General features: G+C 34.2%; 1 protein-coding gene across 1 annotated transcript; it reads right to left on the bottom strand.

Annotated features, from left to right (window-relative positions):
• Positions 1 to 10,651: 10,651 nt before the first annotated feature.
• Positions 10,652 to 11,642, bottom strand: LOC132042113 (uncharacterized). Its single transcript, XM_059432730.1, has 3 exons — positions 11,124 to 11,642; positions 10,897 to 11,049; positions 10,652 to 10,789 (listed from the first exon to the last, which is right to left on the bottom strand). Exons 1-3 carry the CDS (start codon positions 11,640 to 11,642, stop codon positions 10,652 to 10,654), a joined length of 810 nt encoding a protein of 269 aa, XP_059288713.1.
• Positions 11,643 to 18,536: the final 6,894 nt, after the last annotated feature.

Consider the following 18,536-nt stretch of genomic DNA (forward strand, 5'->3'; position numbering starts at 1 on the left):
CTTGAATATTGTGTGAACTCATATTGAGAGATTTTAGTCATTAATATAGTTTGTTTGGTTACCTACACTAAGTGTGATTTCCTTGTTGCAAATTGAATTGCTTATCCATTGAATTCATCTAGATTGCTCATTTGTGGATTCAAATTGAGTCTTCTAAATTGATTCAAATTGCTTTGGTTCTTTGGTTGAATTCAAAATGGAAGGGTATAGGTATACTTAGATTTGCCTATAGTTTTCATTGCCAATTGGGTCAAGGATCTATCCTTCTATCTTCTCATCCCCCGTTTCCCATATCCCTTTTATTTCCTTTTGTTGTTTTTGAATTTCTTAGAGTTTCCCTAGGTTGATTGTTATCAGGTATGGGCTTTGACAAACGCATCTGCGAGCATCTTAAAAGAAGTGATGAAATGCTCGGGCGGATATGGGTAAATGTAGTCGGTGCCCACTTTGACGGCGTTTCGCGAACTTTTTTCGTAAAGATTCGATTTCATCTTCTTCAACATCATTGCCTTTTATGACACAAGTATATGAAGTCACATGCTCCTATGGGTCCGTCATTCCATTATACTTTGGGAATCGGGCATTTTGAACCTCTTCGGGATCAGCTTCGGGGCCACACTCAGAGTAAAAGGTCTTTGAATGTATCTCTTTGAGTCCGATCCTTTCAAGATTGGAGGTGTCCCCAGGATCTGGTCCACTCGAGAGTTGTACATTTCTACCCTTTTCTCGGTAGATTCAACTTGTTTAGCCAATGCTTCGAGCATTTTCAAGACCTTAGCAGATGCACCGAACCCTAATCCATTATCACTATCAACGACCCGATCTTCCTCTTGCCTTGGCTCTGTAGCCCGACTTGGCCCTACTGATACTATTCCTTTGTCTCTCTTTTAGAGCTGAGCTATAGCCACCTGTTGTTCCTGCAACATTTCAAATATCAAATGTAAGTTAACTTCTTCTACGGCATCCGGAGTTTTTTGGGCTTGCGCCCGAGGCAAAGTCACTGAATTATTGCTATTTAAAGGATCTGTGGCCGGAATGCCAGCATTGTTCCGGTTGACGGTATTCTAGTTAAGGCCATCGATCGAGTTGACAGCATTTGGATCGGCTGGATCAGCGGGGGGAGCATTCTGGTTTGGCAACCCGCTGTTGTCGTTTTCGTCAATCAGTTCATTGTTGTTCGCGCGCCCTGATTGACCATTATTTTCCATCTCGAAATTACCTGAATAACAAGCTTTCAAAGAACAAGTGAAAGATAGAGTTGTAAATTAATCACCCTTTATTATCCTAGGCCCCACGATGGGTGCCAAATTGTTTCCCCTTAAAACGGTAACAATTAAATTTATACGTGGTTTATACGATATGTGGCTAGATTAGTAATTTACGTATAATAATAGTATGCAACAATAAACAATATATTGATGAATAAGAGAGAAGACAGCTTAAGAAACCGAAATATAGACTCTAAGAATTTGATCCGGTCTTTGAAACGACTTCTACATCGAGCCAATACGATGAAAAGTTCTTATCTCTACTTTTCGGATTACAAGTATGAATATCAATCAAAGACTGGGTACACCCCAAAAAAAAAAAAAAAAAAAAAAAAGGGCCTTAGTACAATCCAAAAAAGGTCTTTTAAGAAAACCTAAAATGGATAAGACGGCTCCGCGTACGGATGTCAGCACAAATCACGGAGTGGCTAGGCGACGTGTGACCTGGCTCGTAATGGATAATCCAAACCTGTGCAGAGTGTCCTCTTCTCAGGCTCGGATTCTCCGTGCCTATCAACATATCCTCACTTTCTGATATTTAATTCGAATAACTCACAACTTCTTGGCCCTCGTCCCCTTCGATCTTACCCAAGGTTAATGATCTCATTTTTCTTCGACCTTGTGTCGGACAGCCGCGATATTTACTTCGTTTTTCACCGTATGAGAATTGCTTCTATTTTTACTGTATACACTCATTCTTACATATATTTTTATTTACACAGATAAGAGCTTGAATTTTAATTTGCTTTTGTTTGTTGTATGTTTATGTTGTTGACTAATTGCAGGTGATGACTTTTCATCATGATATGATTGGAAAACATTACGCCATTTTCGCGACTAATGAGGGGCAATTTCAATTTTTTTTGTTAGATTTAGGATCTTCATCTTTTCGTTTTTATTTTTATTTTAGACAACTACTTTAAGGGGGAGGTTCCAGGCTAAAACTCGTGTGTGCTTTTATTTTCCTTTTATTTTCTGTCTTTTTCGTACCTTTGCATGAAATTAAATGAAATTGACTTCTTATATATATATTTTTAAACAAAACTTCATTAACGCTCACTCAAGCTTCACTCTGAACTAGTGCTTAAAAATTTATTATTTAGACTCAGGCCTCAATTAGTTAGACAATACGTTACACCGCGGGATCTAAGTTTCAAATACAATTTATATAAATAAATAATAATGTGTAAATATCTAAGCCCAACTCAAGCTTCGTCTGATCTAGTGCTTCAAGAATCGTGCCAATGCAAACTCGCACTATTTAATAACAAATAACAAATCTATTGGGACAATAACTTTATTAATTGCTACTAATTCAATTACTTAATGATTAATGAAAATTTAATTATAATTGGTATAGCTAATATAGAAGTGAATGCTTATCATAATTTAGATCATTCAGATGTATTCACTATTTGGTTAAAAATTGATCCAAACCGAAAAGCGAAGCAAATCAATTTTTTGTAAAGTTTTGTTTTCGTTTGGTTTGATTTTATTAATATTTGGTTTTGTATATATATCACTCAAAAATTATATTAACTTTTATTGATAACTTGAACTACTTTGTATACTTTTTCATGAAAAATTACTTATCTCTAATAGATTAATGGACTTTACACTTTAAGCTCATTTTTAAAAGAAAATCATAATTCCAAACTCAATTATTCAAAGAAAATCATAAATCCAAACTCAACTATTCAAAGAAACAACTATGATATATACCTATATCTTTTTGTGTTTCTTATGAAATTTGTTTACTTGATTGAATCTTATATATAGATTTAAAACTATAATCCAAGAAAATATGTAGCCACCACAATAAATGTTAATAACGGATTATAAGTTAGAAAATGATGGATTTTTTTAATGGTAGGAAAAAAAAAATGAAAGAGGGAAATACCATTAGGTTTCTTAAAATCGGAAAATCAAACCAAACCAATGGACGTGAATTATATTTGGTTGGTTTTAATAATTAAAAAACCAATTAAATTGATTTGATTTTAATGTAAACCAAAGACCGACCCAACCATGAACACCCCTAAAATAAGTATTAACCACAAACAATGTTCAATAAATAACAAGTTATAAACTAAAATGGATAAACTTAATTACTTTACAATTCTACCTAACTTTTTTTATTATTGGTTTGTATATTAGAACTTAGAAGGGTAACGTGATGACTTCACAATAGTTTCGTGTAATTACGAAATCAATATAAAAAATAAAGTTGTGCTTAAATTTGAGAAGTAGACCTAATTAATAACACAAAAAAAACAAAAACAAAAAAAGTTCCATCCAATTTATTTCCCCCTATTTTTTCTCCCCTAAATCACAACTTTATTTTCCTATTAAAGGGAATAGACAGCCAAAACCTAAAAGACTAAGGCCTCATTTGTTTTCATTAAGATTAAGACGTACGAATACGAATACGCATCCGAATGATTAAGATGTTATCTACGATACGAGCAATTTGTAATGATTTAGATTGTTTGTTTTCTCAGCATCTGAATGTGCATAATGTATTTATTTAAATATAATAAATATACAGTTCAAATAAAATCGGAACTAAATAAATAAATAAAAATTTAATAAAATAAAAATATGAAACATTTATGTTTGCTAGTAATGATGGAGATGTTTGTAGTGATGGTGGGTGGGGTTTTTGGGGGAGGGGGGGGGGATGGGTTGGTGGGTGGGGTGGGGTACGGTGGTGGTGGTGGGGTGGGTCTGGGGGTAGGGTGGGTGGGAGGGTGGTGGTGAGGGGTGGTTAGGGATAAGGTAGGTGGGTGGTGAATGTGTTGGGGTGGTGGCGTGGGTGGGTTAGTGGAGTAGGCGTGGAGGTTGGGGGTAGTGTTAGTGGTGAGTGAAAGGTAGGGTTGGGGTGTGGTGGTGGGTAGTGGAGGGTTAGGGCGGGTGGTGGTGGGTGGGTTATGGGATGGGTAGTGGTGGGGGTGGGGGGTAAGTAGGGGGGTGGGTGGTGGGAGTGAGGGATGGGGGAGATGGAGCCGGTAGGTAAAAATTATTCATACAAAAATAATGGTAATAATATTAAGACTTTTTCAAGATCTTAATGATTAAGACTTACGTGCAGACAAATAAGTGCTTAGATCTTAATGTAAACAAATGTACTTAATGGTCTAAAATCTGAACCATTTAGATTGAAACTTCTATTATGTGCAAACAAATGAGGCCTAATCACTTAAGAAAAGGCAAATAATAATAATAATAATAATAATAATAATAATAATAATAAATAAATAAATAAATAAATAAATAAATAAATAAATAAATAAATAAAAGGTTCCATCGTCTTCCCCCATCTCAATCCCTAATTTCAACTTTTGTTCTCAAGCCGTAGCTAAGGTAAATTTTATATCCTTTTTTTTTTTTTTTTTTTTTTGCTTGCTTTTTCCATTATTATTTAAATTAAACAAAGTTTCTTTTTGCTTTGTGAGATGCATAAAACATCCACGTTCTTGTAAATTTTTTGTTTTACTTCTTCTCTCAGTTACAATTTTGTTTAAAGAATTTTTTAATTCAATTATTAAAATGTCATTTGCAACAACGGAATTTTGTTCTTGAACTGTATGTTATTTATTTATAATTCTTAAGTATTTCAGAATTATTTTTCTTTATAAATAATTGTGGCTTGATAAACTTATCTTTACCGAAAGATTGTGATATTTTTATGAGTACTTTTCTCAGAGAAAAAGTTCTAGGAATAACCCGTCAGAAGAGGTGAACAAAGAAGTTATGGAAGTACACGAATTTGCGAATTCCACAAGTACTCTTTATTTTTTATTAATTTTTTTTACTTCTATCTATATTTTTACTTGATGTTATCTATTTGATCTTCAATTTATATACATATACTTTATTGTATCAAATTTTTTATTTGTTATTGCAACTTGTGGAGGAGTGACGAAAGCATCAAAATTGAAGGGGACATGAATAATTATTATTTTTCTCTTGTATAAACATATTGATATGCCTGAATAAAATGATGTTTCATTATTTTGAATGACATTGTTGAAACTGTGTTAGGTCATTTTTCTAATATTATATTTTTACACAGTTGAAGATGTTCTATTAAAATTGTCTATTAAATTCAAGTAAAAAATAAATTCTCAGCTACATTTATAAATTATTCTGGCTTAACGATATTTGTGCTAAACATGTTCATTAGCAGCTACAATTTTTTTGAATTGGTAGCGCATGGATATTATAGTCTCGCAAATCAGAACATGATTTCATTTCCATAGCAAATTAAAAAATCTTTTTTTTTCCATAGCAAATTAAAAAATCTTTTTCTATAATTTTATCCCTCCCGACAAAAAACGTTATGAAATCGTAGCTATGAGTTTTGAATTCGCAGCTAAACACATACTTCTACAATTGCCACGCAACAAGAACATGGCTATAAATTTTCACTTTCCGTAGCCAACGAAGATACTTTTAGCTATATGCTATATATTTCATGGCTAAAGGTATGAACTTTTAGCTACATATAAAAGTATTTGTGGCAAATACATTAATTCATAGCTATGGAATTTTCAATTCGTAACTAAATATGAATACTATTGCTACTAGAAAAAGCTATAGAAATAACCATAAAATTTGAGTTTGCATGGCAAACAAATTAAATCGTTTGCTACAATACAACACTCTGTGGCTACAATATGAAGACAGCTATAAATTTTATTTGTCATGGCAAAAAACAAAATCACTTGCTATAAGTATATTTTTTGTGACAAAATATTTTTACCGTCGCAGCTACAAACAAAAATATTTTGTAGCAATAAGTATAAGTTCTTAGCTACGGATCATGTAAAGTTAAATTAGCTTTTAGCTACACATTTTCATTCTAATCTTTACTCTAAAAAATATTGTGGCTGTAATGTTTAGCCACGAAAAATTTCATATTTAGCGACAACGTATTTTCTATTAAAATAAGCCTTGTGTTTTAGTGTTATTTTTTTCCCTTCAGCATAATCTACTATTTTATGCGTTTACATAAGAAATGACATGTCATAAACATTTATTCCACCCCCGCACCCCCCGTTTTTTTTCCTCTGGCTACTCTATGATTTTTTTATACTTATTATCATGTCATACCTCTATAAAAGAACGCATTTAAATGGATGAGAAAAATATTAATCGTCAATCATTACTACTCTGGCATAAAAGAATAGGTATAAGATGGTGCTAATTTAAGGAATCTTTTTCTTTTTTGGATAAATCTTACCCCAGGAACCAAGTCAAATATACAGTTTTAAGTGTTAAAATGAGTTGGAATTTAGAATCTCTTTTATTTGGATTTGAAGATCGAAAAGAATCTTTAAAATATTTTGAATAGTATAAAAATATCTAATGAATCTAATACTCCTTCCCAAAAATTGTCCACTTTAACAATTTTTCATTTAAAAATAAAGAAAACTTTTGAAATGTGTATTGAAAATAAGCGCTAATATATTTGTGTACATGTAAATCACTTGTAATAAAGTTGCATTGTTTACAATATAGAAAGAAAATAATCTTTAGGAATGAGATGTACTATTGAAAAAAAGAGAAGGATAATCTTTTTTTGGAAAAAAATAACTTTTATGCGCGCCAAATTTACTAGTAATACATACAAGATAAATCCGTAGATTATTAATATGGGACACTAAAGGAGAAAAGATAATTATGGTGAAGACTACTTTCACTTTTGCCCTTTTACTGCTAGATTTCTTTTTCATATTTGTTTTTGTATTTATTAGGTTCTATGGCGGTGATTAAGATAAGATAAGGGTGTGCAACTCTCCTTTTCCAGTCTTATTTTAACATTTTCTTGATATTAAAGTTCTCTTCGATTGGATATTGTTTAGATTGACGACAAATGGATAATTAATTCACAAATCTCATCACCAACCTTTCGGGAAAGGTATCCTCACAACTCACTGTTTTACATCTTGATTCTTTACACATTAGAGTAGTTTAGTGATACTGTTCTAATTCTGGAATAAAAGTTTGTCTCTGATCTCCACTTTGAATTAGTAGAGATTAGTTCTGGTCCGTTACAAACGTTAACTTAGTTAAATGATTCTTACACAAGAGATCGATAAGAAATAATAGAGGAGTTTAATAAATAAAAAATAAAAGACCTTTGTTAGGTCATTTTTTTAATTCAAGTTGTAACTGATTGAAAATCATTTCTATTTTGAACTGTGGGCAGAAGTTTTTATTCCAAAATAAAGTGAAAGAATTATTCCCAGAAAAGTGAAAAGTCCATGTAGCAGGTAAAAATGAAAACTATTTGATGTAAACTAAAACACTACTATTGATCTCACCACTTAGCTGAAATTTTACTATGGAGCCGTTTGGATATGGTTTGAAACCATGAGATGAAATCATGATTTGCCAAAATCGCTTTTGAGCGTTTGGACATGTAATTTAATTCTTAAGTTATATTTTTATAGACATACTCCATAAAAGTTGTGAAAAATATCAAAATATTTTCAATTCTTATACAATCTTACCAAGATAAAAGGCCATAGTTCATAACAAAATTAATACGCTACTATAAGGCCTTTTTCAAAAATACAACATCAATTGATCAAACTTTAGTTGAATAAAAAAGAAAATTTAATATGATAGTAATGTAACTACTCTTTAATCTAATCCTCCCATATGGTAGATATAAATAAAGGTTAGTAAATGATTGGTGAGAGTAATTGTTAAAAATATCTACCAACTTATGGGTCTTTTTTTATAAAATATAAACTTATGGGTCAAGTTTTATATTTAAAAAATTTGAAACTACGGCTTGAAACCCCAAATCACTTTTTGAATGATTTGGGATTTATTATGGTTTGAAATGTGGATGAAATCGTGTCCGCTTGATGTAAATCTAATTGTTTCAAATCGCATGTCCAAACGCCTACTATGCATACTCAGTATTTAGTTTTCTTCTTTTGTGAAAGTAAATAAAAATTCTCTCATGTTTCACTCTTCTCAAGTTCCCAGCTCAGAGAGGACTGATTTGCGCAAATAGGATATTTTGGGTTGATATTTAAATTTTATCCCATTTTTTATATTTGTGCAGAAATGATCCTTTTAAGCTTAATGAAAGAGTCAGATTAAAATATTCTTAAGTTGGGCCCGCCATGACAAAGATAGCTCATAAACTCTACCAAATCGTCCTGATATTTTTATTTTATGATTTTAAAGCTATAAAACAAAAATATATTTTGAAATGGTGGCATGCAAATCATGATAAATTAATTGATAGAATAGCTCACAAACTTTATTAAAATGCCATGATTTCAATTTTTCACTCATAATGATTTTATGATGTGAAAGCTACAAAGAGAAAAAAAAAATATACATCTCGACACGATAACATGAAGTCATAGACAAATTAGAAAAAAAAAATATACATTTCGACATGATGACATGAAGTCATAGAGAAATTGGTAGCACTTCATGTTATGTTCAACATAGCTATCCTGTTGGATAACTCATAGACTCTACTAGATTGACACACTTTGTGCTTGTTCAATTGTTCAACAGACCTCATAGGATTGGCATAAGTTTTGTGTTCTCTGCATCCAGCCTAGCTATGTAGTTCAATTATCACAAATCCTATCAGATGGGCGTGATTTGTGTAGCCGTTGTTCAACATAGTGTTCTTCGAATTTGCAATTCCTATTTCGATCAAACTATCCAAATTAAATATACTCCAAATGATCTCAAAACTGAAATAAACACTACGAAATAGACAATAATTAGCGACAGACAAATTTTGTAGCTAAACAACAAATTTGTCACTGATCGTATTTAGCGACGGATTAGCAACAAATTTCATAGCTAATTTTATTGTTTTAGTGAAGGCCTCGATGCACCAATACAAACGTTCTCCAATCACCAATTTGATTATAGTACATTTTATTGTTTATTTTTTACTAACAAAGTATTTATTTTTTTAACAAAAGCGTCGCTTTATTTTTAAAAAGTGAGGTGTTTGAGACTTTTGGGAGAAAATAGATCTTTTGAGATGTAAACGATTCCGGAAAGGCTAAAAAAAGTAGTTTTTCCTAAAATACTTTTTGAAAAGCTTTTGGAGAAACAAATATCTTCGCCTTTTTTAAAAACTTAATTGACTTTAATTGTTCTTCAAAGTATTTTTTTAAATACATTAATGCGAATACAATCTGCTTTTTCCGAAAAATCCGTTTTTAAAAGCGCGTTTGAAAAAAACCTTTGAAAAATTGATTTTAAAAGAACATTGAAAATAGGTAGTAAACAAATAACACCAAATCGATACAGCACAAAGAAATGGAGAAGTAAAAACGTAAACAATAGCAACAAACCAAAAAACAAAATCAAACTTTAATGCTAGTATATAAGAAAGGAGGAAAATTGCTATCCATAATTTGGCTGGCTTTGGACACATCAAATCAACTAGAATTTGAATGAAATTTCTATGAAATATCTTCACTCGTGCTGCTTCTTTTCCTTCCTTATCTTGTATCGTCAATTTATCAAACAAATCCTTGCGTCCTACTCATTTCACCTTAAAAAATCGACACCTGAAATATATCTACTTTCAATCGAAGACTAATTATATTTCACCTTAAAAAACAAAATTGAAACTTTAACATGATAGGTAATCCCTGTAGAGTTTGCTAAATCAGAATTAACAACAGATGTGAAAAGTTATTTTCTAGATGAAGTTTTATAGAGCCTAAGACCCCTTTTTCTAACCCAAAAATAAATTTTGGAACCCAGTTAATTAAAAAAAAAAAAAAAAAAAGGAGGCACAATAGGGCTTTACTTATGATTATGTAAGTAAAAAGGATCAAATTTACATTTACACTTTCGTCCTTTCAATGCACGGAAAGTGCCTTCCCCCAAACTCCCAACCTTCATTCTTTGGAAATCAAACTCAATTAAGCTTTTCTCCATACTTTGACCGAAAGTTAGTGACATTTCAAAAATAGGAATATAAATATTTTATATAGAGCTTAATATTTTTTTCGTGTACAATAATATCGTCTCATTACATCAAAAGTATACATATACATTTAGATTGTCGTTTTAGAGGTTGTAAATCTTTCAAGTAAGTTTGAAAACTTGTTATACGTATACATTTAGATCGTCGTTATAGGGTTCTAATTAATTATGGACATCGCACAGTTATTATTAATCGACAATAAATACTAAAATAACTAATATCATTAAAAAATAAATAAAAATATATATATAATATTAACGTAAAATGTACGTTTATTTTACGAATATACGACCAAATATCTGATCTCAAGGCGCAAGGATCCTCCAACCCCACAGCAGCATACCACTATCATCAGGATCCTCTCTCCTCTCTTAATGACAAGGATGATTTATGGCATGATCATCCTTTCTTCTCTTTGTAGCCAGGTGAAAATATGCTTCCTGCGAGAGGCGGCGGTCTCCTTTGAGTAGCCTCGAGGAGATGACTCAATCGGGAGAGGCTGGACCACGGGAGCGAGAAGAATGAGCTATGAAATAACATATAAACAATTTAATTTAGATTTATCATAAACTAAACATGAAATAACATATAAACAATTATTTAATAAATTATTTTTTTTGTAAAAAAACAAACCTGTGTATCGACGACCTCCTGAGATGGCTGATCAGAGGGCTCCTTAGCTGGCTCCTCAACGGTCTCCTGAGCGCTACCCGGAGCTGTAGCTAGAGGTGGAGACGGGTCAATCTGAACGGGCGGAGACGGGTCCACAGGCGCAGAAGAATGAACCTATAATACATGTAAATAATTTAGTTTAGATTAATAAAATAATTAATTAATACATTATTTTATTGTAAAAAAACAAACTTGTGTGTCGATGGGCTGCGAGATGGCATGTGAGAGGGCTCTGGCGGCCGCGGAGCCGGAGATGCAGATAGTGCCGTAGGCTCGGCTGTAGAACGAAGAAAGTAGTCATCGAAAATAATATCCAAGTCCTCATCTCCGCCTCCCATATGTAGATCACCAACTGGCACCTGTGGAAATGATGACCAAGGATCATAATGTGGGACCATCTCTGGCGTATATCCAGGTCTCTGTGAAGTCGACGGCCTGGAAGAAGAAGTCGACGGGATATCTGTAGCCGACGGAGCCTGACGGGCTATATCGTCAGGCTCATCTACTAGACCTCTGCCAGCCCGACCACCTCTGCCAGCCCGACCACCTCTGCCAGCCAGATCACCTCTGCCAGCCCGACCACCTCTATCAGCCCGCCCACCTCTTTCAGCCCTACTACCCTCGGAAACGCCCTGCGTACACGTCTCATCGACACATGCCACTCCCGTGTCCGTGTCACACGCGATTGTCGGTAAGATATGAACCATCCGTGCCGCATATGCTGCCTTTATCCCGGGGTCGCGCGGGACTCCCTAAGGGGAATGCCTCATGGCGTATCATCGAGTCATCCGTAACCGCATATATTTGCAAAGAATTGAATAAATTCGTAAAGTAATACATAATAAGACGACGATTGAAGAAACTTACTATCGCCTCGTACGCTCACCCCAGAGAGTGATGCGCTATCTCGGTCGTCGACGCGGCGTCGAGGGTTCGGTGAACGAGCCGAGCAAGTGATATCATGTACCACGTCATGTACTCACGGACGGGGGGAGTGTCATGTCCGTGCGCTAGAGTCGTCGTTCTCGCGTTCCGTGCATGCGACTTCATGGTACATACGCGCCCGCCATGCTGACTGTCGATCGAACGCTCGTCCCCGGTGTAGTGGGTGTGCTCCCAATATGCGTAGCCGCGCGTATGTTTTGCACACGCCTGCAGGCCGCCGTAATGTGCGGTCGGGTGCGTGATGCTCAACGATGTCCATATGGATCAATGGACACCGTGGGCCGTGCTCCACGTGTGCTCGGCCCTACAAAATGCGCCGAACTCGACCCAAAAACCGATCATATGGCGTCCATACGAAAGCATATAAAAGGAATTCAACTAGTTAACAATAAAAGACTAACAAAAACAACAAACTAATGTTAAATAAAAAAAAACTTACCTCGGGCGCCGTCATCTTCATTTAACCGATCCCTAAACGGGAGAATGACATGGTGCGTCTCCACACGAAATGCAGCCGCCTCACGACTATCTCTGCGCGTATGGCATATCCTCGCAACATAGTCATCGGGAGGGTGGCGGACTATGGGGGTGAAAAGGTCTCAACCTAGTCCACACCCATATCCGTCATAGTCATCAAATAAATTATTTATCGATCGTTATTTTCGAAAAAAAAATATTTAGTGTTTTATCTACACACACTTAAATATATTACCTGAAGAAGAGGGCTAAATGCAGCGACCTCAAGCCTCTCACCCATAGAGGCTCAATCAAATCCTCTGTACATGTAAGCCAGGATAGCGACGCCCCAGTTATAACATCCCAGCTGGTCTAAGTCCTCGATAAAGAGTAGATACCTAATGCTCGTATCCGCGCCCACGTGTTCGGGAACATGATGCCCCAAATACGACGCAGAAGATATAAGCGAGCACGTCGGTCAACATCGACCGAGGCGTCGCCCGCCAACGATCGGATGCGCGGGGGATCTACGAGGCGCAAGTGAGCACGGTGGGAGGACCGCAACAACCGACTCCGTCCACGCATATCTCTGCGCAGGCTCGAAACCAACAGCCTAGCTAATTCCCGGCGATACGGTGACATCTCCCGAGGCTTCACTTTCATACAATGCCCGTCCATCAACTGCACCATAAATCACCTGACATCCTGGGGCAGGCGACGGTAGCCTCGCTAGTGCGGAGATGAAATGTGGGTCTCCTGTCTCCAGCCGCCCAATCATGGCCGTCACTAGTAGCCCTATCGTGCACAAGCCGACCAACCTTGATGCACCGCAGACACCGCCCCGACGTAGTATATCTATGACACGGGGACGGGGGAATAGCCTCTAGAATATCCCATGCCGACTCCTCCGCACGGTACGAACCACTCTACCAGATACCGACGCATCCCATACATGCGGGACCTATGCTGCGTACGTAGATAAAGTACCTCTCTGTTGTCGAAGGGTCCGGGCTCCATGGTGGTGTCCTATCTATTTTAGGCATTTTAAATTAATCATTAATACATGAAGTAAGGATTAAAGTGGTATATTTTTTTACGCATTTTAAATTAATCATTATTTTTTTTAATTAATCTCTAATACGTAGCATTAGTTATGTAATCTTTTACCGAGAAATTATACAAAGGATTGAATCCTAAACTAAGGATTTTCAATTTCTAATTAGCAAATAAATAAATTAACAATTAAATATATAAAGATTAATAATTAACAAATCAAAAAATTAACAATTAGCTAGCAAACAATTAGCATATAATTAATAAATAAAAAATTAACTAAGTAATCAAATAACAAAAAATTAATTAGCATATAATTATTAAATAAACAATTAACTAACTAATCAAATAATTAACAAATTATTAACAAATAAACAATTGGCTTAACAAAAACTAAATAAATAATTAGCTAGTCTAACAATTGAAATAACTAATCTAACAATTACCAAATACTAAATAAGCAACTAATAAAAAATTAACAAATTAACAACAACTAAACAAATAAAAAAAATTTAAAAAAAATTTAAAAAGGGGCTGAAAACAACCCTTTTACGCACAAAAAAAGTGCGTAATTTTTTTTTTTGTCCATATTCACACATAGTAATTCTTTGGTTAATAAATAAACAATTAACAACAAATGAACAAAAAAAATTTAAAAAAAAAAAAAGAAAAAGAAATACGGGCTGAAAAAAACCCTTTTGCGCACAAAAAAAGTGCGTAAAAGTATTTTTTTGTCCACGTTACAACAATAGTAATGCTTAGGTTAATAATGTAATAGAAAAATCGTAGTGAAATACCTAGATTGAAGCTTTGATTTTGAGTTTTGAATTGAATTATACGCCGCTTTATTGCGAAGAAACTTATTCCTAGACTTCAATATACCACTTTTGGGTTGGAAATCAACAAGAAAACGATGTTTTTGATCGCGTGGGACCTCAGAAAGGGACCTTTAATAGCTGATTTTCATTTTTTTTTTTTTTTTTTTGAATTCGAGGGAACCAATGGGGAAGAAGAAGGGCTTGATATATCTGGCTCAATCTGTGCGTAAAAGGACTTTAGTGTAAAACTACACTTTGGTCCTTTTACGCACATAATCTGTGCGTAAAGCCTATTTTTTTTTTTTAATGAGTTATTTTGGTTCCAAAAATTTATTTTTGTGTTACAAAAGTCTTGGGCCCAATTTTATACGTCTAGTAACAAACAGTAATTTATATAAAAACAAGTCAATAATCTATACTAATATATACTATAATAAGCCAATTGCTAGTATGATAACAAGTCAAAGAATATAGTAGTACCAATTTTAGCACGAGAAAAAGGAGGTATCAAGAAAAATTTATTGCATTGAAAATCTACCTAACAGGGTTACTGCATATACCAATAATTATGAGTTCCAAACAGGTTCGACAACTTATATAAACTATGGAAAAAAATTGTGGTGGGTGGTAAAATCTTTCTTTTATAAAGTTTTGAGTTCGAACCCTAAGTATGAAATTGCATTTGTGCTCTATCCAAAGTGGAACTTTCCGAGATGAATTCCAATTTAGTTGGACACTAATAATGCGGATACTGAATGTCGAGTGGAAATTAAAAAAAAAAAAAAAAAACTCAGAGAATTTTATCTTATGAATGTGAGCTTATAAAAAAACAAACTGAGAGAACTATATGTTAGGAAGATGAGCTTATATATGGTATCGTCAAGGAAAATATATGTTATGTAAACAAGTAAACAACAAGTGTTACAATATGGCACGTGTGTGATTTTTTTTCCGCGGTATCGATTTTAGGATTTTAATTTTACTTAATTTTCTACTGGTTAATATATTTGAGTCTTATTAGGTTAGGAGTTGTCGGTTCAACCCTCGTTTAAATTAACTTTTTGGCCATTTGAATGTGGATTTTTTAAAAACACACAACAAAATCAATTTACTAATATTCAAACCATCGACCTCTCCTAAAGAATTCAAGCGCTTCGCCAGCGGACCAAGAAATTTTTTCTAACAAGTGATACCATTTATATTTATTTTATCAGTATTTGCTTTTTCATTTTTTTTTAACATTCAAATATTTATTAAAATTTCAGATACCGTTTCTTGTAATGTGAGTCTGCATATTCCACCAAGATTTTTTTAACGTACTTTTGCTGTTACATAATTCGATCAATAAGGTATCCTCTTTGACCGACACAACCACCACCACTACACTGCATCCCTTGGCCAAAGAAAAGGAGTAGAATGCTATCAAGGGCCTGTTAGAATTTGAACTTGTGTTAATTGTTTATAGCCTGAAAGGATAGTGACGTGGCCATGTGGTGGATCATTTTTTTTTGCGCGGATTGCCCTTCTTTTGGGGTGATTTTTATATTTTGCCCCTCATATTTGTGATGCCTTTAAATTATGCCCTCATAATACGGTCTTTAATTTTGTCCTTCGTATTGCAACCCGAGCGTTCATTTATGAGGTTACGAGTTCGAACCCACATTCAAGCATAAATTAAAAAAATTGCAAGGCAAGGCTTGGGTCACGTGTATACGGGACCGTATACACTTGTTAAGGAATTACTAAATTTATCTTTGGGCCGGCATCTGCTAAGATTACCTTATGCGTACTTGACATAAATATCCGTCTCCCGCATACTTTGGTAATTCCTTAACAAGTTTATGCGTGCGCATACTTTTACACAATGGGCAAACTTTTATGGGACCCCGCATAAACTTGTGAAGGAATTCTAAAGTTCTTGGGGCGCATCACTTATTTTCAAGTCGCCCATAAGGCATAAGTATGCCGGTCCGCATAACTTTGTAATTTCTTCTGAAATTGTATGCTGTTGAGGTTATACTAAATTTAAACTCGCCTTGCGATTTTTTTTTAAAATTTTGATGTGGGGGTTCGAACACTGAATCCATGAATTTTGAAGGGCAAAATTTAAAGATTTCAATATGATGACAAAATTTAATAATATTTAAAAAGAAGGGCAATTGCCCAAGATTAATAAAAGGCCTATATTAAATTATTATCTGTGTGGATAAGTTAGGCCCAATAACTATTGGCCTGTGATGGGCAGGCAATCTCTATAAATAGAGGCCAATCCCTTTCCATAACTATTAGAAAACTCTAGCATATTCTGTTCTTGAATACGTGATATAGTGATTGACGCCCCATCGATCGTGATAGCTAGTGGATCGTGGAAGTTGGTCTTAGGATTAACCGCCGATTGCCGCTGATGAGATGATGGAGATGAACGGTACGCTTTCTTTATGCTATCTCAAGATTATGTCTATAATTGTGTCTTAGTCTCTGCTATGACTACGAATTAATTATCTTACAGTTGGTATCAAGAGCCATCATAATTAGTGATTAAGATCGATGAATTAATCTTGGGTTTCAAAACATAAACATTCGCTTTCAATTTTCGGACAGCGGGTACAGCACATAGATAATAGTATCACTATGCTACAGTTTTCTGGTGAACTTTCTTGTCAGTGGCTGTTGTCGTATTATTATATTACCAGAATGAAGTTTAACCCATTGTAATGAAATTACTCTTAACAATTTATCACCAAAACAATAAGCATAATAACATTGGGTTGGTGCTTGCTGATGAACGGCGGCGGTGGAAACACATTGGGTCAGAGTCCTTTCTTTAGTAGTAACACATATTCTGATTGCATGGTCTCATGAAGATCTAGTTAAAGGATGTCTTGGATCTTGTTCTTTTTTCCTTCTTTTTTGAGAAGTTACCGATGAGAGTTTATTATTTAAAAAAAAAAAAAAAAAGGATGAACGTTTCGGTTTCATGCCTATTACCTAATGTGTCTACTGCATTGAACTTAGGGCAAATTTCAAAAAAAAAAAAAAAAAAAAAAAAAAAACACATTGAACGTTGGGCAATTATTTTTCTCTTTTCTTTAATGTCAGATAATGGGATTATTATCTAAAAGGGTTTTATCATATGGGCATTATTTTACATCACATGTATATTATACTCCATTATTTAACAATAATTTATGGTTAATAAATATTTTCCACCAAAGTGGTCTATTTATTTGGAATTATTGGAAATTCTTAAAACTTTATACATGTGAAGTAATGTCATACATGGATTGAGAGTTATGATTAATGAATGGTTTCCATCAAAGTGGTCTATTTGTTTGGGTCATTATTTTATTCTCAATGAACCATGTTTAAATTGTCCTTGATAAGTGTATTCTAGTGTTGGAGGTTTACCTTTTGATACTAGTGACTTAAAATTAATTAGTGATAAGAGATATTGTATTTTCCACCCAAAGGAGGAAGCTTAATGTCTTGGATTCTCATATATATAAAACAAAAGGACAAATTTATTATAAGAGGAGGTTTTGTGTCTCTATCCCAAAGGAAGGACATAATGTATGCCTTAGACTCTTGGATTAATTAAGGAGGAGATTTTGTATCTCTTGCCCAAAGGCAAGGATACTGTGAAAGACTTAGACTACTTGATTATTAAAGAGGAGACAGTTGCATCTTCTACCCAAAGGAGAGGTGTAATAGATGTCCTAAGCCTCTTTAGATTTATATACTAATGCCCATAATTTTACTCTATTCTTTTGTGTTGTTTGTCGAACACTTTTAACAACATGACTACTCAATAGTATTCCATTAAAACTCTGACTAGTGACAACTACAAGAAGTGAAAACAGGATGTTGAAATAATGTTGGGCTTGATGGCCTACACTTTGCATTGAGTGAATCAAAACCTACTGAACTTACTACTACCAACTCTTCTGAAGAAAAGGGTAAGTATGAGAAATGGATAAAGGCTAATAAATTGAGCCTTATGGTAATGAAAAAATTTATTTCTGATCACATAAAAAATTCAATCAAGGAAAATGAAAATGCAAATGATTTCTTGAGTGCCATTGGACATAAATTCCAAGAATCTGATAAAGTTGAGATAGGTAGCCTGATTGATTCCCTTTCCACCATAAGGTACCACTTTGTAGGTAGTGTCTGTGATCGCATCAAGAAATTGATTAATATTGCTACCAAGCTAAATAGTTTAGGTGTCACTATTGCCAATAATTTTCTTGTTCACCAATCTCTAATGCCCCTTCCTGAGCAGTTTGACTAGCTTAAAACAACTTATAATGAACAAAAAGATGAGTGTTG

This window comes from Lycium ferocissimum, unplaced genomic scaffold (assembly GCF_029784015.1).
Source record: "Lycium ferocissimum isolate CSIRO_LF1 unplaced genomic scaffold, AGI_CSIRO_Lferr_CH_V1 ctg13426, whole genome shotgun sequence".
Classification (NCBI taxonomy): Eukaryota; Viridiplantae; Streptophyta; class Magnoliopsida; order Solanales; family Solanaceae; genus Lycium; species Lycium ferocissimum.